The sequence below is a fragment of the Nelumbo lutea genome, chromosome 4, assembly GCF_056320005.1.
Source record: "Nelumbo lutea isolate HS-2025 chromosome 4, American lotus-T2T, whole genome shotgun sequence".
In the NCBI taxonomy this organism is placed as follows: Eukaryota; Viridiplantae; Streptophyta; class Magnoliopsida; order Proteales; family Nelumbonaceae; genus Nelumbo; species Nelumbo lutea.
This window is the reverse complement of record NC_142687.1, coordinates 41166281-41190416: the sequence shown is the minus strand read 5'-3', so window position 1 is coordinate 41190416 and position 24136 is coordinate 41166281. Positions and strand designations below refer to the sequence as shown.

Genomic DNA, 24136 nt, shown 5'->3' with positions numbered 1-24136 from the left:
AAAAGTAGATTGATTCCGATGGGTAAAGTGGAGAGGAAGCTTATGTCTTGGAAATCCAAGTACCTGTCGCTGGGGGGTAGAATCACATTACTAAAAAGCTCGCTTTCTAATCTTCTGGCCTACTTTCTTTGGATGGGATGGGAGGCCAAAGAATTGAGAAAATCCAAAGAGATTTTCTTTGGATGGGATGGGAGGAGGAAAAGAAATGTCATCTGGTTAATTGGGACCAGGTATGTTGCCCTAAGGAGAAAGAGGGGCTAGGGATCAGGAAGCTTAAGTTGTTTAATAAAGCTCTCTTGGGAAAATGGATTTGGAGATTTGAGAAAGAAAAAGACAGATGGTGGAGGAAATAAATTGCAGCAAAATATGAGACTGACAGTAGGAACTGGGTAACCACTAATCAATTGAATTCTTTAGGTTGCTCACTGTGGAAAAAAGTCATGGAAGTTCTACCTTGAATGAGTAGTGGTCTAACTCCTAAAGTGGAGAATGGGAATAGGTTGCGTTTCTGGAGGGATACTTGGTGTGAAAGTACACCCCTGGCTGAAGCATTCCCTCAGTTGTTTCAGATTGCGGAAAATCAGAATGGATTGGTGGCTAGTCCATTTGAAGTGAGTGGGGGCACTATTACTTGGAGCCCTTCTTTTAGAAGGTCATTTCAGGACTGGGAAATTGGGAAAGTTGCAGATCTCTTGGGGCTGCTTCACAAGCAGTCCATTGACTTGTTGTCTGAGGACCCTTGGGTCTGGAAGTTTAGTGTGGATGGTAGTTTCTCGGTTAGCTCTTTTGTGGAGGTTCTGAATGAAGCTGTGCATCCTAAAATTCCAGTGGTCAAAATTTGGAACCCTTCTGTGCCTTCTAAAATGAATGCTTTGGTTTGGGCTGCGTCTCTCAACAGATGCCTTACGAAAGACTCCCTGGTTAGAAGGGGTGTTAAGATTCAGGACCAGCTCTGTGTTCTTTGTGGAGACATGGAGGAGGATGGCAGGCACCTATTCATTCACTGTTCGGTGACAGCTGCAGGCTGCAATGGTGTATGCCTGATTCAGTTCTGGACATGATATGGAGTTGGGAGCTAAAGGGTGGTTCAAAATTGGCAAAGTGCATTTGGAGTGTCATGCCTGCAGCCATCTTATGCGCAGTCTCGACGAAAAGAAACAGAAGGATCTTTCAAAATAAGGCCGCTAGCATAGATTGTTTGATTGCCTTTGCATTTGGAAAGATAGTTTCCTGGGTGGCGGCAGCGAAGGACATTCAGGCTTCTGTCCTTTGTTCTCGGCTGAGATCTAGGATTTTTCTTGAGTTATGATGTATTGTAGGTGTTAAAGTGAGTTTTGTTGGCTCTTTGTCTTAGGGGCCCGGGTTGTAATCTGCCACTTTTGGCTATTTGAATAAAATTTTACCTTGTCTTTTTTAAAAAAAAATGCTTGCCTCCAAGCTGGTGCTTCTTATGTAAGTTTTGTCATTTATGGTGAAACTGCCTTTCATCTCTTAAATTCCTGTCCTTTTGCTAACTCTATTTGGGAGTGGTTTTCATCTCTTTTTGGCTGCAAATGGGTTCCCCCCAATAGCCTGGAAGGTTTTTTTAGCTCTCACATTTTCAGGTGCTCTAAGAGAAGAGATGGGATAATGGGAAGATGCACTAGAGCAGCAGTGGCCTGAACAATTTGGGAAGAAAGAAACCTAAGAATCTTTGAAAACAAGGAAAGAAGCAAGGAAGCCATGATCGAGGTTATAACTTTAAGGGCGGCACATTGGGTGAAAACCTTCAAAGATTTTTGCTAACTTTAAGGTAGAAGATTTCTTCAGCTCATGGGGAATAATTGTTGGCACTTCATCTAGAAGACAAATAGTATATGAGGTCTGGTCTCCTCCAGGTGCTGGGTGGAAGAAATTAAATTTTGATGGTAGCTGTATGGGCAATCCAGGCCCATCCTGAGGCACAAGGCGCAATTATATGAGGTCTGGTCTCCTCCAGGTGTCGGGTGGAAGAAATTAAACTTTGATGGTAGCTGTATGGGCAATTCTGGTCCATCCTGAGGCACAAGGCGCAAGGCGAGGCACATGCCTTTTTAAGCAAGGCGCTAAAATTAAAAATAAAAAGGCTAAAAATTCAAAAAAATGCCAAAAAATCAAAAAAATATATATATTAAACATAATATTAATAAAAATATAAACTTTAATTTTAAAATAAATGTTTTAAAAAACCTATTATATAATAATAAAATACATAAATATAACATGTAAAGCATATTTAAATGAGAATTTAAAAATAAAATCAAATATATAAAACATTTTCAAGCATATAAAACCCACACTCTCTTTTTTCTCAATTGCATTACTTCAAGTAGCTAATGTGATGTAGAACATATTACATTCCTGATTCTACGAGCCGCTTTTGTACCAAACTCCTCGAGGCAAGCCCAAACAAGTCCACATTAGGTCTTAAATTCTTAGTTCTCACACAAAAAATAATGATTTTATAGTTTTAATTGCTTTTTTAAGAAGACATTGTATTAGGATGAATGAATGAACAACATTACCAAATAGGTGGTGGCACAGGGGTCCAGGGTTGGAGCCCCCGGCCCAGCCGCTAGACACAAAAAATAAATAAATAAGTGTCAAAGTTTCAAAAGGTGAGGGCTGCGCCTAGGACCTGGGCGAGACGCCTACCCTGAAATGTGCCTCGCCTGTGCACTTAGGCACACCTGAGGCGCACCTTTTAAATAGTGGGGTAGTTTTTCCTTGGGCTTCTTGTTTCTGCCCACAACTTCTTGTTGTATATGTTCTTTTCAATCTAATGAATCAATTCATGTGTTGCTGATCAAAGAAAAAATAAAACCAAGAGTCCATAGTATGATGTTTCAAGAATGAAATTTAAAAATTCAAGTGGCTGATAAGGAGATTGACCGTAAGAGGTGGGGAAATTAGCAAATTCTTTAGCTGATTGTCTAGCAAAGCAAGGGGCAAACAGGGAACAACGATTTTGGGCTCAATTGTAGTTTGATTTTGGTTTCTGTTTTCTGTTTACTTCTTGTTGTTAGGAGAGATCGCAGCTCGCTCCCCTTCATGAGAAGCTTGTACCTGAAATGCTGTTTTTATTAAGAAAGGAATAATAGAGCATTCTTGAAAAGAAATTTTCATTTGCATTTCTTTACATATTTCAAGTGTGCCCAAAATTGTTTTCTTTACAAATGAGAAACTTCATAACATCACATTTCCCTCCCTCCCTCCCACCCTCTTATACAAAGAAAATTCCATTCTCACTCCTTTTCTTCTTCACAATAAGCCATAGTCAATCAAACAAAACTCTGATTGGAGACGGCCCTAATCTTCTGGACTTTACATATGAGACGGATGTTGTGGTCAATCAAGTTGAGCATTTGACGTACATAGTTTTTACCCCTTCTTTCTTTGTCTGCATTTGAAGGCAACCATAATCAACCTTCGGGAATAAGGTTGTAGATGGCTTAATCCCTAACTTGCCTTGATAGAGGGACCATAGTCAACCAAGTAGAAGCACCAGGTCATAGATGGTTTTTTTCTCTCTACTTCCTTTCTTAGAAGTAAAACAAAAGAAAGGAGAAGAATACATATTATGAAAGTAGAAGATGTTAGGTTGAGGGGTTTTATGTATTGATGGTTCGGCTGATAAGTGTTCTCATAAGTCTGTATTTGTGTTTAAGTTGTTATGTACTGGGCCTGTGTTAATGGACCTAAGTTTATTTGTTGTTTTAAGTAGTCTGGGTGTCCCATCATTAATCAGGGGCATTCCAAACATTTCTTGTAACATTGTACTATAGTCTAATATAAATAATAGTACTGTCGACTAGGTTATTCAGTTCGACATTATCAGCACCTCTTGGTCTTCTTCTCTCTTCTACTTCTTCGACTGCAACATTTCAGCTTTCAAAAGACGCATATAGAAGGTATTTGCAAAGAGGGATTCCCTTCACCTACCTATGTTAGTGATACTTGTTTTTCTCTTCCCTGCCTTCCCTTTTTCCTTTTATGGAAACTTCTCTTCTCTCTTTACTCTAGCTTTTCTTAAGACTTCTCTATGAGTGGTATACTCTAAGGCACAACTTTCCAAAGAGGCATCCAGTTTCCCTCTAAGGGCCTTAAATAGGGAGTGAGGTAGTTATGTAATTACCCCCTCCCCCTAGGAATACACAAAGAGAGAGAATCTTATTTTCTGGAGCATAATAAAAGTGTTAATCTTCCGGTGACACACTTCCCAACAAAAAGCCCCTATTTTAAGAGGAATGGGTCTACATAAAACTTCCCTAAACGGAAAAGGAACAGGAATAAAGGTACAAAGAGACAAACAAAGAGGCACAAGAGAAGAAACCATTGGCATGGGGAGTCCAAATGCATTTAACCAGCAAAGAGGGGTCCAAACACACATCATCAAGAAGCTGTGATAACCTGTCAAAAGAGACCAATTCATCATCCCTCAGCCCTCTTCAGAAACCAAAATCCCAATTATAACAAAATAAAGAAGAGATACAAAAGAAAACCCTACTTTGAAAGTGTTTCAATAACAAACAGAAGACAAAATTAGTTGATCAAGTCAGATGAAATCATCCTTGTGGTTGAAATCCTAGGCCTGGAGTCACCCAAACTAGATCAAATCCACCCTTTTGTGATTGGTAGTTCTAATCAGATTTCATTAATCGAGGGAGGTTCCCCAACTTTCCAAACTTTTGAAAAGAGGGAATAACTATAGATACACAGCCTAAAAGACTGACAGACTGATTCTTTTAAAATGAAATAAAAAGCAGTTAAATATTCAGCACCAGACCTGGTGTTTCCCGTTATAGTTAATCTTTTGTTACCGCTGCCCTTCTTAAGGTATGCATCACCACTCCACCATCCTCGATTTTATACAAGTTCTTCTCATGGGAAGATCTTAAGTTCAAAGGGATTTAAGGCAGGGAATCCCCTCTCCATCTCCTTTCTATTCACATCACCGAGTATCTAAGTAGATTAACAAGGAGAGCAGAAGAGGGTGGCTACCTAGATTCTAGAAGGATTTCAGGGGAGACCTAACCAAAAGCCTATTGATCTACTACAGTTTGCCAATGATACACTACGTTTTTGCAAGGCATTAGCAGACCAAATGCTAAGCCTTAAATGTATTCTGAGATGGCTTGAGGCAGTTTCCAGGCTTCATATAGACATGGCCAAGAGTGAAATAATGATGGTTGGGACGTTAGGGAGTTACCTTCAGATGAACATCTGGCAGAAATATTGGAGTGCAAAATAGGCACCCTTCCCGTAAAGTACCTTGGTCTGCCATTAGGAAAATTCAACTAAAGCAGTCTAGAACCCAATTGTAAGGTTTATATAGACCTCCTGGAAAACAAGATATCTATCCAAGGGTGCCAAACTCACAACAATAAAAAAGTGTTCTGCCATCCCTCCCAATTTATTATCCATCCCTGTTACACATCCCTGCAGGAGTCGCTAAAAAGTTTTTAACAAAAATGAGGAACCTTTTATGAGCTGGATTGAAAGATGAATTTAAATACCTTTATTTGATAAGGAACAGAAAATTTCATTAGAAAAAACTCCTAGCTGCCCTAGGAAAAAGGAAGCAGGCCCAAAATGTATACAAAGCCAGCTTCAAAAAAGAAAATAAAAACAAAACAACTATAATTTAGAATTACAGATTAAACCTAGCCCAGGAAATCCCCAAACCAACTGACCCCTGACAACACCTGCTTTAGCTAATGCATTAGCAATTGTATTTGCACCTCTAGGTATCCATTTGAATGAGATGTTTAAGGTGGCACCTATGAATTGTGCATTTCTAACTAGATGCCTAAATCTCCAAGGAACTTCCTCTTGCTTCTTCATCCACAAAATTAAGGTTTGGCAGTCCCCCTCCTAATCCACCCCACTAAATACATTCACTTTCAAAATATTTAAACCCTGAAGAAGGGCCAATAGTTCTGCCCATAAAGATATTCCTTGTTCCACATGGCCTAAGAAACTGCCTAGAATGTCACTGTTGTGGTCTCTTGTTACTCCCCCAATTCTGAAAGCACCCAGGTTCCCAACACTGTAGATATCAAAGTTGAATTTCATCTTACCAAAGACTGGAGCTGCCCACTCTTTTATTTGATGTTGAATTTTGGATTGGAATCCAGCCACTATTTGCCATCCTCTGAACAGATCATTAAGAGAGACTTTTAAATCTTCACTCACCATAGCCCAATAAGCCACCCTAACCATAGACAAGTTAATTACTGATTCTACCACTATGTACTTGTTTTCAAAGATTCTTGCATTTATTTCACTCCACAAACTCCAAAGCACTGCTGCACACACACAATGTCATAGGATTTTCTGTCTTTGACGCTTGCAAATCATTATATTTGAATTGAACAGCCCCATAACATCTGTAGGAGCTGTCCGGTTACAACCAGCTAACTTGAAGTAATTAATGATTTTACATCTGCGAGGCAAAGTGACATTGCAATAGAACATGGTTAGTGCCATCCCCATTCCTCAAGCAAAGGACACACACATGAGGGACAATGCACCATTTGGTGAAATGGTAGCAAATATGCCAATCAAAAAACAGTGGTAGTTTGGGTATCAGACACTTGAGGTTGGCAAACACAACTCTCTTAGCTAAATGGCTATGGAGATTTAATCAGGAGCCAAAAATCTAAATGACTGGTAAATCCAAGATTTCATTAAGCTGTGCTATAAAAGGTACAGCAAGTTTCTCTTTGTGGGAACCAGATGGACAGAAAAGTATGGGCTTGAGAATAGTCAGGTTGATTCTCAGTCAAATCTATGTTCAAGAAATTAAGTTCCAAACCCTCAGGATCTTTCCCCCTCTTCAAAAATCAGGGTTCATCCATTCCCTCTAAAGTAGGATTCCTAGCATGGCCTGCAGCTCTAGAAAGAAATCTAACAGGTGATAGCTTGATGAAAAGGAGCTGCAACTAAAATGATCCTAGATGTATTCTGTGCTTAGATGAACAGGAATCCATGAATCACCTCTTCTTGCATTGTAAGTTCACAACCAAGTTTTGGTTGGCTATTCTACCATGTTTTGGGGTTCATAGGTGTCTTCCTGAAACAGTAATTGCACTATCCAATGGCTGGTCTATTGGGGGCTCAGTCAAAGGGTAAGCTACCCTGGGATACATGTCCTGGTAACATGTGTCATATAGTGAGAAAGAAGCAATCATATTTTTGTAAACAAATTCTGCACAGAAGATGAAGTGCTAAGCAGACTAAAAGGAATCTTGTGCCCATGGCTAGCAGTTCAGAAACCTTTCTAGGGGATTTCGTACAGTTCCTTTATTCTATACTGAAATTCTTTCGGAAACCAATTTTCAAATTTCTATTAATCTGTGAATTCCCACCTTACGGATGGGCTATTTTTTCCTCATAAATTAGTAATGCAATACTTTACTTGGTCAAATAAAAAAACAAAACATATCTGATTAGAACCATTCGAGCTTTCAAACAAGATAAATAAACAGGTTACAGACAGTGAAGGGAACAGCATTGCCAGTAAAAGGATACAAATTGAAATATACAAAATGATGAGAACCTGCCTACACAGCTTTCCACATGCAGAAGACAGAGCCTGGATCGCATGGGCATACATTTTCCTCGTATTAGAAATCTTGAATCTGGAGAATTCCCCCCGCGCAACTCGCAAGAACTCTTTCCACAACTTGGAACTGCCGGAATGCTGCATGAGTATCTTCTCCCATCTTTTAATAAGAACTTCAGTGCTGTCCCTGCTCTGATAAGCCTTCAGAAGACAAAGCAGAAGCTCTTCATTATCCGGGTTTAGCTCAGTAGCCTTCTCCAGTATGCTTATCTTCTTCTCAAGTGTCTGCAAGCGAGCCGCTTTCTGAGGCTGCCTGCTTGCAATCTTGTCCTGAAACTCAGCAAAGGCTAACCAGACTTTCTCATCGTGTGGGGCTTCCCTTGACATCTTATTGAACTCCTTTGTTTTACGTAACACTTCATCTTCCCAGGATTCTTCATTTGCCGTTACATTTTTCGGCGCCTCCACCTCAACACTTTCGGTAAAAGGAATGAATTCCCCAGCAACATTCAAAGACCTGTCAAGAGCAACAACTCGAACACGCTTGAAGCCCTTATGGCGTTCCAAAGCTGAGTATTTCGAAGACCAGTAGCGACCTTCCGATCTTAGTTTACCGTCCAATGCATCAATATCTTCATCTGCATTCGAAAAAGGACCACAGTTTCTCCCACGATACAAAACTCGAAAATTAGACCCAGATGAGCTTGATCGATTCTGAAGCTTGTAACGAGCTACCTCCATTCTGCATCATACCAGACCCAATTATAGGTATGAATGCTTCAAAAATTAAAAACCCTAAAATCGGGGAATAGCAACTTAATAGCAGTAAAAGAACCCATTACCTGTAAAGGCATCCAAAGACCAAATTATCACGATCTCCTCGAGAATCGAAGTAATAGTCCTTGGCAGGTTTCGTGTCAGACCCCTCCCAAGCTCGAACACCGGATTTTCTAGACGCGTAATCATCGCCCTCCCTCCCTGCTGCATCCTGCGACCTCTTTCTCTTGCGTTTCTTCTTCTTCCTACTTCTCTTTTCGCGCTTGGAGTCGAAATCATGGTCTCGGTCCGACGCAGAAGACTCCAGCAAATCGTATGAAGGCGGTGCCTTCGCCTGAGGGGGTTCCTGGGCATGGCCTTCTCCTCCTTCCTCTTCCTCCCCTACTGGGTAGGTTATGTCGTATCGAGAAGCAACTGATTCACGAATGACAGAGAGGTCTGTAGTGAAGCTGGTGTTCTGGAGCCACTGAGGGACGTCGGAGCTGCTCTTTTGAGAGGAATCCGAGGCAGGGAAGATAGGAAAGAGGGATGTATTTGGTTCTTCAGCTTTCTCTTCGGTTTCCGTCGCGCTGGCTTCTGCCGAGTCTCCCGCTCCCTCCATTTTCAGTCCCCAAGCGAAAAACCCGAAGGAAATGAAGCCTCCTCAGACTGTGCCATGACTATATCTATCGGAGGCAAAAAAAAAAAATAACTAAATTTATTAAACTACCCCTATGGTTTTGATAATTGACTAAGTATACGCTACTGATTGATTGACGCTTGACGCTATCTTACGGTTTCCGACAATTGACTAATACTGTTTGCATCCATTAATATTCCGTTAAATTCGTATATAATTAATATATTTTTTTAATTTCAATTTTACCCTACTGTCTTCTTCCTTTCAATAGGAAACCGAACGGGTTCGGTCTTCAAAAGAACCCAAATCTGAGTATTGCCTCCATCAAGGGTTGCATGTTTTGTTGCAAAGATCCCTCCTCTACGTCTCCCTCTTTTCGTCGCCGACGATGCCATGGGTTGCAAGGGTTGCGGGGTCTGAAGAAGAACCAGAGCACGTGATGCAAAACCATTATCTTTTTCTCTGAAGTCTGAGCAATCCCAAGCAAACTGGGCTGATGAGGGTTGGGCAAGGATTCTTGGGCGGTATTCATTGGTTTAGACTTGGAAGTCAAGTAACAGCAGTTGTGCGGACCCCAAGGAATTCAAATATGAGATCTGAGAGATAATCAGATCTAAGATCTGGTCATTATCTGTTGTTCTGATAGTTCCAACGGTTCCAGTAATTCCAACGAAGAAAATGAGAAGAGAAGGAGAGATCAGAGTAATCCATAATTAAGGGTAAGATAGTCTTTTTCACACCACCATGGATTAATGTGAATGATTAAGAATGATTAGTCAATTGTCAGAAACAATAAGAATAGGATAAGTTCAATTTCAAATAGTAAAAATACACTTAATCAATTAGTTAAACTATAAGAGTAGCTTAAGAAATTTATCAAAAAAAATACTATCTATGAAAGGCGATGAGTGTTTGGATTCGAGGTTATGATAAACGCCACCCCTGAAACGGCCATGTTTTCGTATTTTTATGTTCGGTAATGGTAATTAGCAAGCCCCGTGCACGGGAAAATCACACACCTGTTTATGGGTCAGGCTTGAACTTGGCTTTTGCCAAATTTTAATGGGCCCAGCCCGTATCTTGTAGCCCCAATGTAAGCAGTAAGCACGGCCCGTCAACAACTAATGATGTTTGATAACAATTTTGAGAATGCCATGTTACAATGAGAGGGGGGTAAATAGTAATTGCACTTATTTTCTTTTGACTAAAAAGTTAAATATGGGCACGAATGGAGTTAAAGTACCCAGCCTAAAAACACTCTAACAGCCAAAGTTAAGCCGTGAACAAGTATTTGATAATTTGAAAGGTATCAACGTTTATTTTTTACCGAGTTCAATGTATAGAAAGGCTTAAATCAAAGCAAATGATAATGTTTATGAGGTTGATTTGCAGGAAATAAAAGAAGATGACCACAATGAAAATGGTCTTGATGACAAAGAGGAAGATGTAGGAAATGAAGAAGTTGGGGAAGGAGATGATGAAGATGAGGACAATATGGAGGAAGACTGGACAGAGCAACTCCAAAATGAGATTGTAGAACCAAATGAAGAAATGAAGATTAAGGAGAATCAACATGGGGAAGACTATGACCATGATCCTGATCTTCTTGGATGGGACAATATGGGTCCAAACAGCATTGAGGTGAACAATTAAACAACTTAGCTGGATCGTAAGGGGTGCGGGCAGACCGCAACTCCAAAGACAAGTTTTTGATATGAACTGCATTCATAAGTTTGGTGTTATTTTTTTTATGAAAACTAGAATCAATCCAGTTCGTGCAAGAAAGATAGTGAAATTCTTGAAGTTTAAAACTATTTTCTAGTTGATTTTGTAGGTTTTGCTAGGGGTCTTTGGATTTTATGGGAAAAAAATTATGTAGTCTCCATATAATATTTTCTAATGAAAGACTTGTTCATGTTAGCATAACTGATTTAACTTCAAATAAATATTGAATGTATACTTTTATTTATGCGCCCCCTAATAAATCTGAACAAAGAGTTGGATGGGAATGGATTAAAGGCATTTCATAATCAATAACTGAGGCTTGGTGCCTTGTTGGTGATTTCAATTCTTTCAAGACAAGTGATAATAAGAAAGGAGGGAGAGAGGCCATGGCGAGCCAAACAAGGGACTTCAACCAGCTCCTTAATGATTGTAACAATATGGAGTTGGAAATGAAGGATCTCCAATTCACATGGAAAAATAAATTCACTTGGGAGCGTTTAGACTAGACTCTTGTTAACGATGATTGGAGGCGTCTTTTCCCAAATAGCACTCTGCAAAATTTGCCATTTCTTTCCTCAGACCACACCCCCTCATCCTTCATACGGACTCTCTCTCAATATAAAGGTCTGAGGCCCTTTAGATTCGAACAAATGTGGTGTTTCGATCCGAGTGTACAAGAGGTCATATCTAAAGCTTGGAACGTTGAATGCTCTGGATCCAAAACAATCATACGTAAAGAGAAGAAATAAAGTGGTGACGATGCTGAAAATTTGGAATGAAAAACACTTTGGAAATATTTTTAAGAAAAAGATAAAACATTTTAAATTCTCTTTAAGATGTCCAAAAATGTTCATTGGATGAAAATAATAATAGATATTTGCAGAACTTGGAAGGTGCCTTGCAAAAACAACTAAATAATATTCTTACTAAAGAGAAAGCGTATTGGGCACAAAAATCAAGAATCGAGTGAGTTAAACTTGGGGATAAAAACAATAAGTGTTTCTATACTTCAACAATTATAAGAAAATCTAGAAACAGAACTACTGCTATTAAAAATGACGAGGGTGAAAGAATTGAAGATCAAGAGGGAATATTATGTGTCTTTTATGAGAAATTCAAACATAGATTTAAAACAGAATGGACAAGAGGAATAGATGATTTTATTAAGGAGATCAATAAATGTATAACTAAGGATCAAAATAAATCAATTATTAGGAAGGTCATTGATGAGGAAATTGTTGAAGCTCTTAAATCAATCAAAGATCTTAAAGCTCCTGGTCCGGATGGTCTTAATGCCCTATTTTTCAAAAACTCCTAGGACATCACAAAAGATTCCGTTTATAAAACTGTTAAGGCTTTTTTCCATTATGGGAAATTATGTCGAATTCTGAACAAAACTTTTATCACACTCATCCTAAAAAATGGGAACACTGAAAATGTTAACATCTATAGGCCCATAATATGCAATGTCATTTACGAAATTATTTAAAAAAAATCCTTGTTAACATGATTAAGCCTTTTTTGGATAATATTATATCCCCATGCCAAAGTGCCTTTGTGCCTAACAGGCAAATTAATGACAATATTCTTATCGCTCATGAAATGTTACATACGATGAGAAAAAATAAAAAGGAAAAACCAGTATACTTGCCTACAAATTTGATATGGAAAAAGCTTATGATAGAATATAATAGGATTTCATTGAGAAAGTCTTAAGGAAAGTTGGATTTCATGAGAAATGGATTACCTGGGTTATGAAAATGTATAAGAAATGTATCTTATCAAATTTTAATAAATGGTAGCCCCTTTAAGGAATTTACCCCTTCTAAAGGGATCAGACAAGACAAGAGATCCTCTTTCTCCATATATCCTTATTATTTGCGCAAAAGCACTAGCAAAGAAAAAAAGAATCTCTATGTAAGAAAAGCCCAATTGGTTGTAAGGTTGCCAAAGGAAGTCCAAAAATTCCAATTTTAAAGTTTGCAGACGATTGTATGATATTCTCTAAGACCTCGATTACAGGATGTTCAAAAATAAAAGACATTCTCACTAATTTTGCTGTGGCGTCTGACCAGTGCCCAAATTTCTCAAAATCTACACTCCAATTCTCGAAAAACACACCAATGAGATTCCAAAAAATCATAAAAAAATTATGAAGATCCCAATCCAAGCAAAGTCTGATATTTATTTGGGAGCCCCCATAATAAATGGCAGAGTTTCAAATAGCACATTCTTGAATCTTAAGGAAAAGGTTAATAACAAGCTGGTAAGTTGGAAAAAAACACTTTATCCTTGGCAGGTAGAGTGGTCCTTCTGAATGCTACAGTGAATACAATGTCGCAATTTCTCATGAGTTCTTTCAAGCATCCCCAAAATATCATTGATGAAATTGATAAAAGCCAAAGAAACTTCTTATGAACAAATTATAGTGAAAAAAACCCGATTCATTTAATTGGTTGGAACAAGGTGTGTACCCCAAAATATTGGGTTGTTTGGGGCTAAAAAACCTCAAATTGGTTAATGAAGCCAACTTAGCAAAGTAGGGTTGGAAAATATTAGTTAACAGTGATAACCTTTGGGTTAAAATTATTAAAACAAAGTATCTTCATAATGAGGACTTTTGAAATGTGAAGGAAAAGAAAGGTATATCATGGGCTTGGAGAGGTATCCTTAAAGGAAGAGATCTCCTTAAAAAACGGTTAGGTTGGGAAATAAACAATGGCAAATCTATCAAGTTTTGGAAAGATACTTGAGTTGGCAATACCTCATTGGACCAAATTATTTCCCCTGATAGAATTGAAAGTGATAATTTCCTTCTTAGTGAGGTTATTGATCAGAATAGCAGTGTATGGATTGAAAATAGAATTTGTAGCTTGGTTCCCTTGAATATTTGGGGGAAAATAAAATATATCTTTATCCCCTCAAATAAAAAAGAAGATAAATTAGTGTGGAGACTTAGCTGTGATGGAAAATTCTAAAAAGTCTGTTTATAAAATAAAATGTAACTTGTCTATTCATGAACAGTTGAACCCAAAGTGGAATTCGACTGTTTGGAAGGTTAATTGTCCACCAAAATTGAAAACTTTTATCTATCTCCTTCTTAATAAAAGACTCCCAACAAAATTGCTTCTGCAAAATAGAAGTTTAAGTGCTGATGGAAAATGTAGTTTTTGTGGAGATAATGGGGATGTTGATCATATTTTAAAAAATTGTACAGTTGTTAAACAAATTTGGGATGCAATAAATCCCATTTTGGAGGGTCATTTAGGATTTAATCTTTCATTGGAAGAATGGTGACTTAAAATTGGTAAGAAAAATTAAAATGGAGGAAACAATTAAAGAGAAAAGTGTGAATTCTTATTATGGTACATCTAGAAAAATAGAAACAAAAAATCCTTTAATAATGCGTCAACCCCTATTCAAGTGGTGATTGAAAGAGCTCTATAGGCCTTTTCGGAATACTATGAAACCAATTTGAAGACCAATGGGGTTAATTCCTATAAGTCGTGCAAATATGTTGTGTGGCAAACTCCAAAAATTGGTACTATCAAAATTAACTTCAATGTGTCCCAGCTACAAAATGAGTTGTGCACAGTCGCAGCCATAGCTAGGAAATTCATGGGTGAGGTGGTGGATTACAAGGCTTACCACTTAGGTTTTATGACAATCAAATTGGCGGAAGCTTGGGTTGCGTGGGAGGCCTACAACATGGCAATGAATTTTCAAAACCATTCCATCATCATTGAAGCCGACTCATTGATCGTGATATCTTGTCTGAAATGACTCATCGACCCCCCTAGAACCTTCAAAACATCATTGAAGAGTGTTCGGATTTGAAGAATTGAGCAAACGAAGATTTGGTCTACAATCATGTCTATCGGGAAAGTAATCAAGCGGCAAGCTAGCTTGCCAATCAAGCCTTTTCGTCCCTACAGGGTACAGTAAGTCCTAATCTTAGTGATCTTCCTTGGAATCTAGCTTGTATTTGTAAGTCTAATTTATGGGGACACACTACCCCCATCTTGTGTAGCCCCATTTGGTTTATATAAAAAAAAAGAAAAAAAAAAAAAGAAAGGCTTAAAAATTGTTGCTCCATCGGCCTATACAACCTTGGGATCATATCCAATCCCATAAAGCCCCCAAAACTAGTGGAAGTGGGCAAGAGACCTTTTGACACGCTACAAGGGGATGTATAAAATTAAATTAATAAAAATCTCTATTTATTGTTGTTTGAATAATGAAAAAAATATATATATAAAGAAAATTTTGAATATTTTAAAAATCCTTGGTACAAATATTGATATGAATAATTTTATTTTTCAAAAAAATTATGAATAAATTTCTAAATTGATATGAATAAGTTAATTTTCAAAGAATTCCAGATTTATGAAAAATTCACTACTAAAAATATATATAAAAAAATAGTAAATTAGAATTAACTTTCACTAAATTAAATTACCAAAAACCAATAAATTAGTTTATCAAAATCACTGAACTAAAATTTTCCAACGAATACCAAAAACCAATGTAAATTACCAATAATTAATTATGGAAATTATTACAATGTTTACTAAAAATTAATAAATTAATAATTGCTAACTACCAAAAGTACTGAACACAATAAATTTGTTAATAATTATTTAATGGTATATTAACACTATTGAATTACAATAATATTACATCAATAATGATCTAATAATTAGTAAATTAATGTTATTTAATAGTAATTTAACATTGATTAGTTAAAAGAAATTATATTAGTTATTCCAATAATTTACTGACTTATTTTGGTAATTTACAAAAGAAAAGGCAAAATAAGGTCATATTTGGGTAGGTAATTGATTCCATGGGTTTGAGTCATATCTAAGTTGGATCTGACCCAAGAACCCTTTTTTCTTAACTCGTTAGCTACAGTGTTTGCTTGAAATAGCTAACACAATAGCAATTAACCCCTCTTCCACCATAGCAAAATGTTGGCTTTGCACATGGTTATCATTGTACAGACGCCGATGACAAAGGCCATTTCTGCCAAACATCACACATCAAAGATTTAAACAAAATGGATATGTGTCAAATTCTGATTAGTGGTAGTTCAAGAACAGAGCCTACTAGACATGTGTCAAATTCTAATTAATAGTAGTTCAAGAAAAGAGCCCACTAACATAGAGAGTGGAGCCTATGACCATGCAAGTTGTGAGAAGTGGGAAGCTCCCATTTTCAATCATTTTTTAAAAAACAGGAAACAATGTTATTAATTAATGTTAACTATTAAACTAATTAATTAATTCCAGCTATTAACTACTTATAATTAATTAATTACAACTATTAATTGCTAATAATAATAATTATTATTAATTACTAATTAATTACTGTTAACCACTTCTAATTAATTAATTCCAACTATTAATTACTAATAATAATTAATCATTGATAATAATTAATTACTTAAAATTATTTCTTATAATAATTGCTGATAATTTATTACTCACAGTGTTGCTCATTATTAAGTCAAAATGATGATTAATCAATGATAATTAATAAATATTTTCATAATGGTAATTAATAATTCAGAAATTATCATTTTATATTTATATTAACTCATATTAATTATTTTGAAAAAAATAATGTTAATTATTTATATTATAATTATTATCATAAATTATAATTCATACATTTATATGAAATAATTAATTATATTATAACAAGTAATTATAATTAATAATATTATATTAGATAATATAATTATATTATTATTATTATTATTATTATTATTATTATTATTATTATTACAAGTAACTATAACTAGTACTATTATTATAATTATTTCTATTATTATTCTCCAATAAATACTTCATTTAGTGAAATTTAAATTATAAAACTTTCTATTATTCAATATTGTTAAACTTAAAGAATTATAAAAGCAAATATTATTTTATGAATTAACTAAAAATTATATTTATAACAAATTAATTACTTAATAAAAATAAAATTAATAAAAATTAATAATAATACTTTAATATTATTACTGATTTCATAATTATTAATCTATTAATAATACTAATTATTATTAAAAAATGTTAATAGCAAAATTTAATTACTTAAAATTATTTGTTGAAATTACCTATATTAATTCAGATAGATAATTAATTAATAATTTTAATTTCTTAAAATTGATATTTACTGAATAATTTTAAAATACTCTTTGATTAACGACCTTATTTTTGAATAATTGGTTTCTTATGTTCAATATTTTTTTTGCAAAAAATCCAAATAAATTTTCATTTGCAATGCTAATCATTTTATTTTTCTCTTATTCAGTTTTTCAAAAGATAAAAAAAATAAATTAATGATATTTACCTATTTTTATCAAATTATGTATTTATCAAGTTGTTGTCATTGATGATGACGATGATGATGAGCCAACTTTTTGAAAGAGAGGAGTACTAATAATAAATAATGACTTCTAATTAATTAATTTTAGTTATTAATTACTAATAATAATAACTCACTGATAATAATTACTGTCAATATTTAATTACTGATAATTAATGATGATTTTCATAATGGTAATTAATAATTTGAAAAAAATCATTTTATATTTATATTAACTCATAATAATTATTTTGAAAATAAATCTTTCATGTTAATTATTTATATTAGAATTACTATAAAAATTATAATTCATACATTTATATGAAATAATTAATTATATTATTATCAGTAATTATAATTAATACTTATACTAATTAATATAATTATATATTATATTATTATAAATAATTATAATCAATTATTACTAATAATAATTATTTATGATAAAATTTAATTACTTATTGATAATTAATTCCTTAATTATAATAATGATAATTTTTTACTTTGGAATGTTAATTACTTAATGATAATTGATAAGTATTTTAATAATATTAATTATTAATCAGGATAAAATCATCTTATATTTATATTAATTATTTTATAAATATATAATTTATGTTACTTATTTATATTATTATTATAAGTAATTATAATTAATACTATTATTATTCTCCAATAAATATTTCATTTGGTTAAAGTTAAATTATAAACTTTCAATTATCCATTATTTTTAAACTAAAAGAAATATAAAAGCAATTATTATTTCAGAAATTAACTAAAAATCATAATTATTTCATAATAATAATAATAATAATGTAATATTACTGATTTTAAAATCAATATACACATAATAAGAATATATTGTTAGTAAATAATAGTAATAATAATATACTTATTATTATTACTGATTTCATAATTATTAATATATTATTAATCTATATACTCAACAAAGACATGGAGTAAATGGGTTTTCCCTCCTATTCATTTTCCCTCACTTGGGATGGACGCATGGTTAGGTTGACATTGTTCTCTAGATTCATGTTGTTCTTCGCCTCACTTACAGGGTTTTCACTTCATCTTTTCATGTGGGGTTTAGGGTGATTATTGTTTTTGGTGTAGTTTTGTAAACACCAAATGAAGTTTCATCTTGCACACACATCAAAGGAGAATCAAATCAAGAACGTAGACAACTTGGGTTTTATCTATGGTTTTCTCTATCCTACTTAGTTTTCTTTCCCCTTTCCTATTTTCCCGTACAGCTTCCTCTTTGTTTGCCCCCCAATATTCTTCTTTTCTTGTTATGGAAGTGTTGGGTAAGCCCATTCCTCCAAGAGTTGGGGGTTTTTGTTGGAAAGTCTTTCTGGAAAGAATCAATTCCTATGATTTAATACAAAGGAAAATAACAAATTGGTATTTATCCCCTAATTGGTTTTTTTTTTGTTTTTTTATCAGCAACACAAAAAAGATTCATTAATTTAAAAAGTCATGTACAACAAGAAGTTGTGGGCAAACAAGCAGTCCATAATGTCCCACTAAATACATCATTGCGACAAACAACATTAGCGCCAATCCCTTTAATTACATCACAGCCCAAAGGGTAACCCAACATAAACCTCCGCTAATTAAAACGTAGCCCCGAACATATATTGTCTTTGAACTCCTTGCTTAAATCATCCATCAGCCATGCTATTAGTTGATCTACTAATCCACCTTAGAATCACCATGTCTTTAGAAGCATGTTTGAAGTGCCTGAGCTCATTCCTTAGTTGCCAACTAATTCCATCTCCTATCTCCAAGTGTAATAGCCAACTTCTTCTATATGGAGAGTTAAGATAGTTTACCTCTCCTACTCTTGCAACTAAAACATTCCAAACCTTTCCTGAAGAGCTTCAACTTGATGAAACTCCAACGTCTCTTCAAATGACCACATGACAGAATGGAAATCTTTGTTTGTATTCTCACGTTATTAAGATACTCTTTGGGTAAGAATAATTCATGGAGATTTAGGAAAATGATAGAAAACTAAAAGTATAGAATTATTTTAGGGGTTAAAGATCATTGAAATGTTTCCATGAACAAATAATCCAATGTATGGCCTAGGAAGTGAGATTGTAGGTACCTCGAGGACTAAGGAATTAGTTGAACCAAAAAGGGGGAAAAGGGGAGAGATGTAAGTGGTTGGACCCTCCAAAGGGTTGTCTATATACCCTCCATCGAGGGATCAGGCCAATGTAGTTCATCAAGCTGGAATTCCGATGAGAAAATGGACAAAATGTTAGATGGTTCCAAGGGAAAATGGAAAAAGATTGATATGGATGAGGGAGAGAAATAAGGAATGGGCTAACATCAAAGTGATAGGGCAATAATAGTTTCATGGCCACTTGAAATGGATGAGAATAGGGATGGCAATTTTCCCCGTCCCTGGAAGGGACCCGACTTTCCCGACCCAATGGGGCCGGGGATGGGGATTAGTAGGAAACTCCGTTCGGGGTCGGGATCGAGGATGGGGATTGAGGTCCCCGCCCCGTCTTAACCCCGATTATATATATTATATTATTTATATTATATATATATCAAAACATATTTAAAAAATTATTTAAAATTTAAAATTTTCATTTATTTTAAGTATATTTATTTTTCAAAAAAAAAACATTGTCATCTAAAAAAATTGTGGGGATTCAGGTTCCTATAGGGAATCTATCCCGTCGGGGATCGGGGATAGAGGACAGATTTTATTCCTGGTGGGGATCGAGGACAGGGATGGGGATTATTTCTATAATCGGGATCGTAGATGGGGAATATGATCCCCGCCTCGAACCCGCACCATTCCCATTCCTAGATGAGAAGCACCTATTTATAGTTTTTTTGTGCATATTCGAGAATTTTCTTAAGTGTGTGTCTCCCTTATTTCACTTCGGTCCAAGAAGCGTACCTCTTCTTGGGCTTCTTCAACAGCCTCTCCTCAACCTCTTCTCTCCAATTGGTGGACTTGCTTTGTCTCTGCTTGTTCCTCAACTAGTTTAATTGCTACTAGAAGAAATTAGTCTTTAATGTCACTTAATTAAAACTTTCCCTAAAGCCGGGACTGATTGCTGCTACAATGGTGTGAAAATTGACTCCCCTCCCTTCCTTGCACGTCTCTTCTTATTCCTTCCTTTCTCCCTCCGCGTCTCTTCCTCTTCTCTCATTTCTTCCTTTTCTCGCCCCTTTCTCTCTCTTAGTCATCCTTTGCACCACCGGACGGCATCCAACAAATGGGACCAGCATCTTTTTCTAACTCGAGCTTCGTGCCATAAGACAACATTCAACAACAAGTAAATCTCTCTCTCTGATCCCACCGATTATGTTTCCCTGTTCTCCATCATACGATATGATATCAAAGAGGTTTTGAAATACATCAATATCTTAGCCATTCAAATTTACATTATCAACAATGCCAAGAGCGTTTTTCTAAACGAGTGGCAATCACCTTAGAAATGCATCACCTGCCGAGCCCAGGGAAGGGCATGACCAACACCTGTCAAATCTGTTGCTGAAGCCTCCTCGATTCTTTCAGGTTCTGCTCTCTTGGGTGTAAGGTAAAATTCATTATTTTTTATTCACTTCCTTGGTTTAAATTTTAAAATTACCTTGTTCAGGGTACTACATCCGATCCTTTGGATTGGTATGGTCTGTCTGGTTTTTCTGATCAATTCAATTCCATGTGTTGTTCCCAAATTGGTTTTATGAATTTTTATGTTGCTATACACTCATCAGTGGCATTAATAGATATCCATATATCATGTTTATCTGTGACTGCATCAAATTAGTGGTTTTCTTGGAATCAATATTCAATAATTGAGGTATGATATTGGAAAATGGCCTATTAGCAGCCTTATGATGAGCAACCTGGGAACAAATGGCAGTGATATGATTGAGTTGGGCCTTGCCTCTTTGGCAACATCTAGAAACGGGTATTTCCATATTTATATTACAATATATACATACATTCTCAATTGAACTCAAACTAGAAAAGCATTGAAAAACCTAATTTGGTGATATAAAAGCTAATCTATTTACAAGGATTGTATTTATTGATCTTAATTCTTACCATTTAAACAAATAACCTTTCTTTTACCCTCAATTCTTAATCCAGATATCCACACCCAATTCACAGCATTTGTAGTCATGCATTGGTAACATCTTTCCATCAATAAAAGCATATTAGTGATGAGAGATGGTGTGTACAGAATTTTGTGAAGAGAAAATCCTAACTCTTAATTCTCTTTCAGGTAAAGTGGGAATCAGATTAATGTTAATATTGTAATTGGAATGTATATTCTTGCAAACAAATAAAATAAAGTTTATAAATACAAATATGAAGTCAAAGTTTTTAAAACCGACGCGAACAACAAACTAGTCAAGGGTTCGGTTCTCGAGTCAAAAGATTTGAACAGTTCAACCACCTGGGTCAGTAGTTTGCTAACCAAATCAATGTTTTTTTGGCAAAAATATGGTTTTGGGGGAAAAACAGAACCGGTCACCTAACTAGTTTCCAAATTTTCTAGTATGAACATCTGGTCCGGTCAAATTTTGAAAACCATTATAAACAATGCAAATACATACAAAATAATACCAAAAAGAAGGTTTTGCACACTTTATATTTGTAGTTATATTTTGAATCGAGGGCGCCAATGTAGGCTCACCATGAGGACGCTCAAGGTTACCTGACGCAGACCAAGCGGACCCAATCGTAGGGTGCCATGTGGCTTGGGCAGAACATCTTGCCAGGCCGTCGTACGGCTCACATCTGGACCATCCGAGCCCAACTAACCCCTGGCAGCTCTGACTATAAATACAAGGCACCCCTCATGAGGTAAGGGATTCGAACCTTGGTGATATCTAGTGCTCTCTCCTCCAAGGACTTAGCACTATCTGAGACCTCATATGGACCCTTGGCTCTAGACTCACTGCTTACCTCGCATGCATACTAACTTGAACGTCAGAGCCCTCGCCTCGGGTTCTCACTCTAGGCCTTTGACACCTTCTCTCTTGCGGATTCATCATTGCGGGAACATCGCTTCATCCTCCCTCGGAAGCCGTTCTCTGTACTAGTCCTCGGCTTCTAAAGTATTTGAAGGAGCGATTTGCCTTTACCTCCAGCCCTTAGCCTCAGCTCATCTCCTCTGGACCCTTAAAGCCTTCGACCTTCCTCCGAAGCTTGGGAGCGAATTTACTTTGTTGCCCTCGATCAAACCAAGCATCAACAATTCGCACAGTCTGTGGGAATGTTGCTAAGATGATTCCCCCAAAATACTACAAACTCTAGATCTCTTAAAATTCAGACACCATGGTATGAAGAACTAGGAACCCCCAAAACCTGGCCACGAATGAACAATTCCAAGTCGTCCACCTCATGCAGCACGTGGAACAAGCCTACTCCTAGGCAGGAGATCCCTCTCGAGGCAATTGCCCTGTCAGGGTGTCAGATCACTAGGGCCAGCGTGAGCATGTCGAGCCCCAAGCACTCGGCCTAGCCAACCCCCAACAGGCTGAGCCCTCCGAGTCTGGCAGCAGTCGACCTGCCAGCCCACCATGTAGGAATGAGAGACCTCCCAGTCGAAGGGAGGAAGAGCTGGCATGATCCAAAGATAGTTGTCCACCTTCTGAGCAACACCACCGCCGTCGGAGGGAGAACCCCAGGGACGGGGGCGGGCACCTCGGCCATCATAATGCCCATTCAAGGGTCAAGGACCGACGCCACGCCTCTCCTGCACCAGTCTCAGACATTCGTGACGTCCTGAACGATCGCCGCACCAAGCGAGAGGCACGCGATTCTACCTCAGAGCTTTCCAGGGTTCGTGCAGACTCTCACCATGCCCGCGAAGACAAGATGAGTGGCAATCTCCAGCTGACCCTTGGATTGCAGAGCTGCAAAACGAGGGGCATCAAGGACGAGCTCCGCCAAGTTCGAGAGAGCCGAGCTGACGCCTCAGTCGATCAAAGCAATCCGACAGAATGGATGCCTTCACCCTGGATATCATCTCTAAGCCTTTCCCCCAACACTTTAAGGCTCCCACGCTGGAGATGTATGACAGAAACTTGGACCCTGACGACCACTTGGAAAGTTTCAGAGCACTCATGATACTCTATGGGTATTTCGATGCCTTGATGTGCCGAACATTCTAGGCCACCTTCAAGGGAGCCGCCCATCATTGGTTCTCCAACTTCCTTCCTCTGTAGATCAGCTCGTGGGAGAAGTTCGCTAACCTATTCCTTGCTTGCTTCATCGGCAATAGACGATGCCAAAAGAACGCCATCTTGCTAATGTCTATCAAGCAGACACAGGGAGAGAGTTTGGAGTCCTACATCGACCGTTTCAAAAAGGAAGAACTCGAGGTCCACGACCTCAACCCCATGGTCTCATTGCATGCTGCCATCAATGGGCTTCGCCCTGGTTCGACCTTGAAGTGTTGGGTCGCCAAGACCCTGTCGAAAACGAAGCTAGAGTTCCTCAAGAAGGCCCGAAAGTACATAGCGGCTAAAGAGTCATCAGCCGGGGAGCACCAAGAAAAGGAGTCCGAGCGCCACAACGGGCCCCCTAAGAAGAAGAGGAAGGGCAGAGACCACCACCACCACAACAACAATGGCAGCAATGACAACAAGAAGCCACTGGCCTCAACTTACAACCAATACAGGCCACTCAACTCCACCATGACCTAGATCTTGATGCAGGTCGCAAAGGAGAAATTCATGATGTGGCCTGAGAAGATGAAAAGGAACCCCAAAAGGGGGCACACAAAGAAATACTGCAACTATCACCGCAGAACTGGCCACAATACAAAGGACTATTATGATATGAAGAACGAGATAGAGTCCCTCATCCCTCGTGGGCACCTCAAGCAGTACGATGAGGGCGAGGCTGGCGTCTTGTCCTCCTAGTAGTAGCAATAACAGCATCAACAGATAACCGGCGTTATCGCCGGGGGCACAACCTCGGGTGGAGCCTCGGCCTCGTTCAGCAAGGCCTATGCCAAGCAGCTAAACATCCAAGGGTCTACCCCCTAGAAGCTGAAGTA

The 24136-nt window shown here is 37.0% G+C and overlaps 1 protein-coding gene and 1 long non-coding RNA gene across 2 annotated transcripts in view; one reads left to right on the top strand and one right to left on the bottom strand.

Annotated features, from left to right (window-relative positions):
* Positions 1–9016, bottom strand: part of LOC148855397 (uncharacterized) — a 50716-nt gene extending 41700 nt beyond the window's left edge. Inside the window, exons 1-2 of the mRNA XM_088941346.1 lie at positions 8428–9016; positions 7580–8327 (exon numbers count right to left, since the gene is read on the bottom strand). Of these exons, the coding sequence (XP_088797472.1) occupies positions 7580–8327; positions 8428–8963 (1284 nt within the window). The 5' untranslated portion in view covers positions 8964–9016. The remainder of the gene's footprint in view (positions 1–7579; positions 8328–8427) is intronic.
* Positions 9017–20171: 11155 nt separating this feature from the next.
* LOC148855396 (uncharacterized) lies at positions 20172–20866 on the top strand. Its single transcript, XR_016095131.1, has 2 exons — positions 20172–20392; positions 20553–20866. It is a non-coding gene; the product is annotated as an uncharacterized LOC148855396 (long non-coding RNA).
* The last annotated feature ends 3270 nt before the right edge of the window (positions 20867–24136 follow it).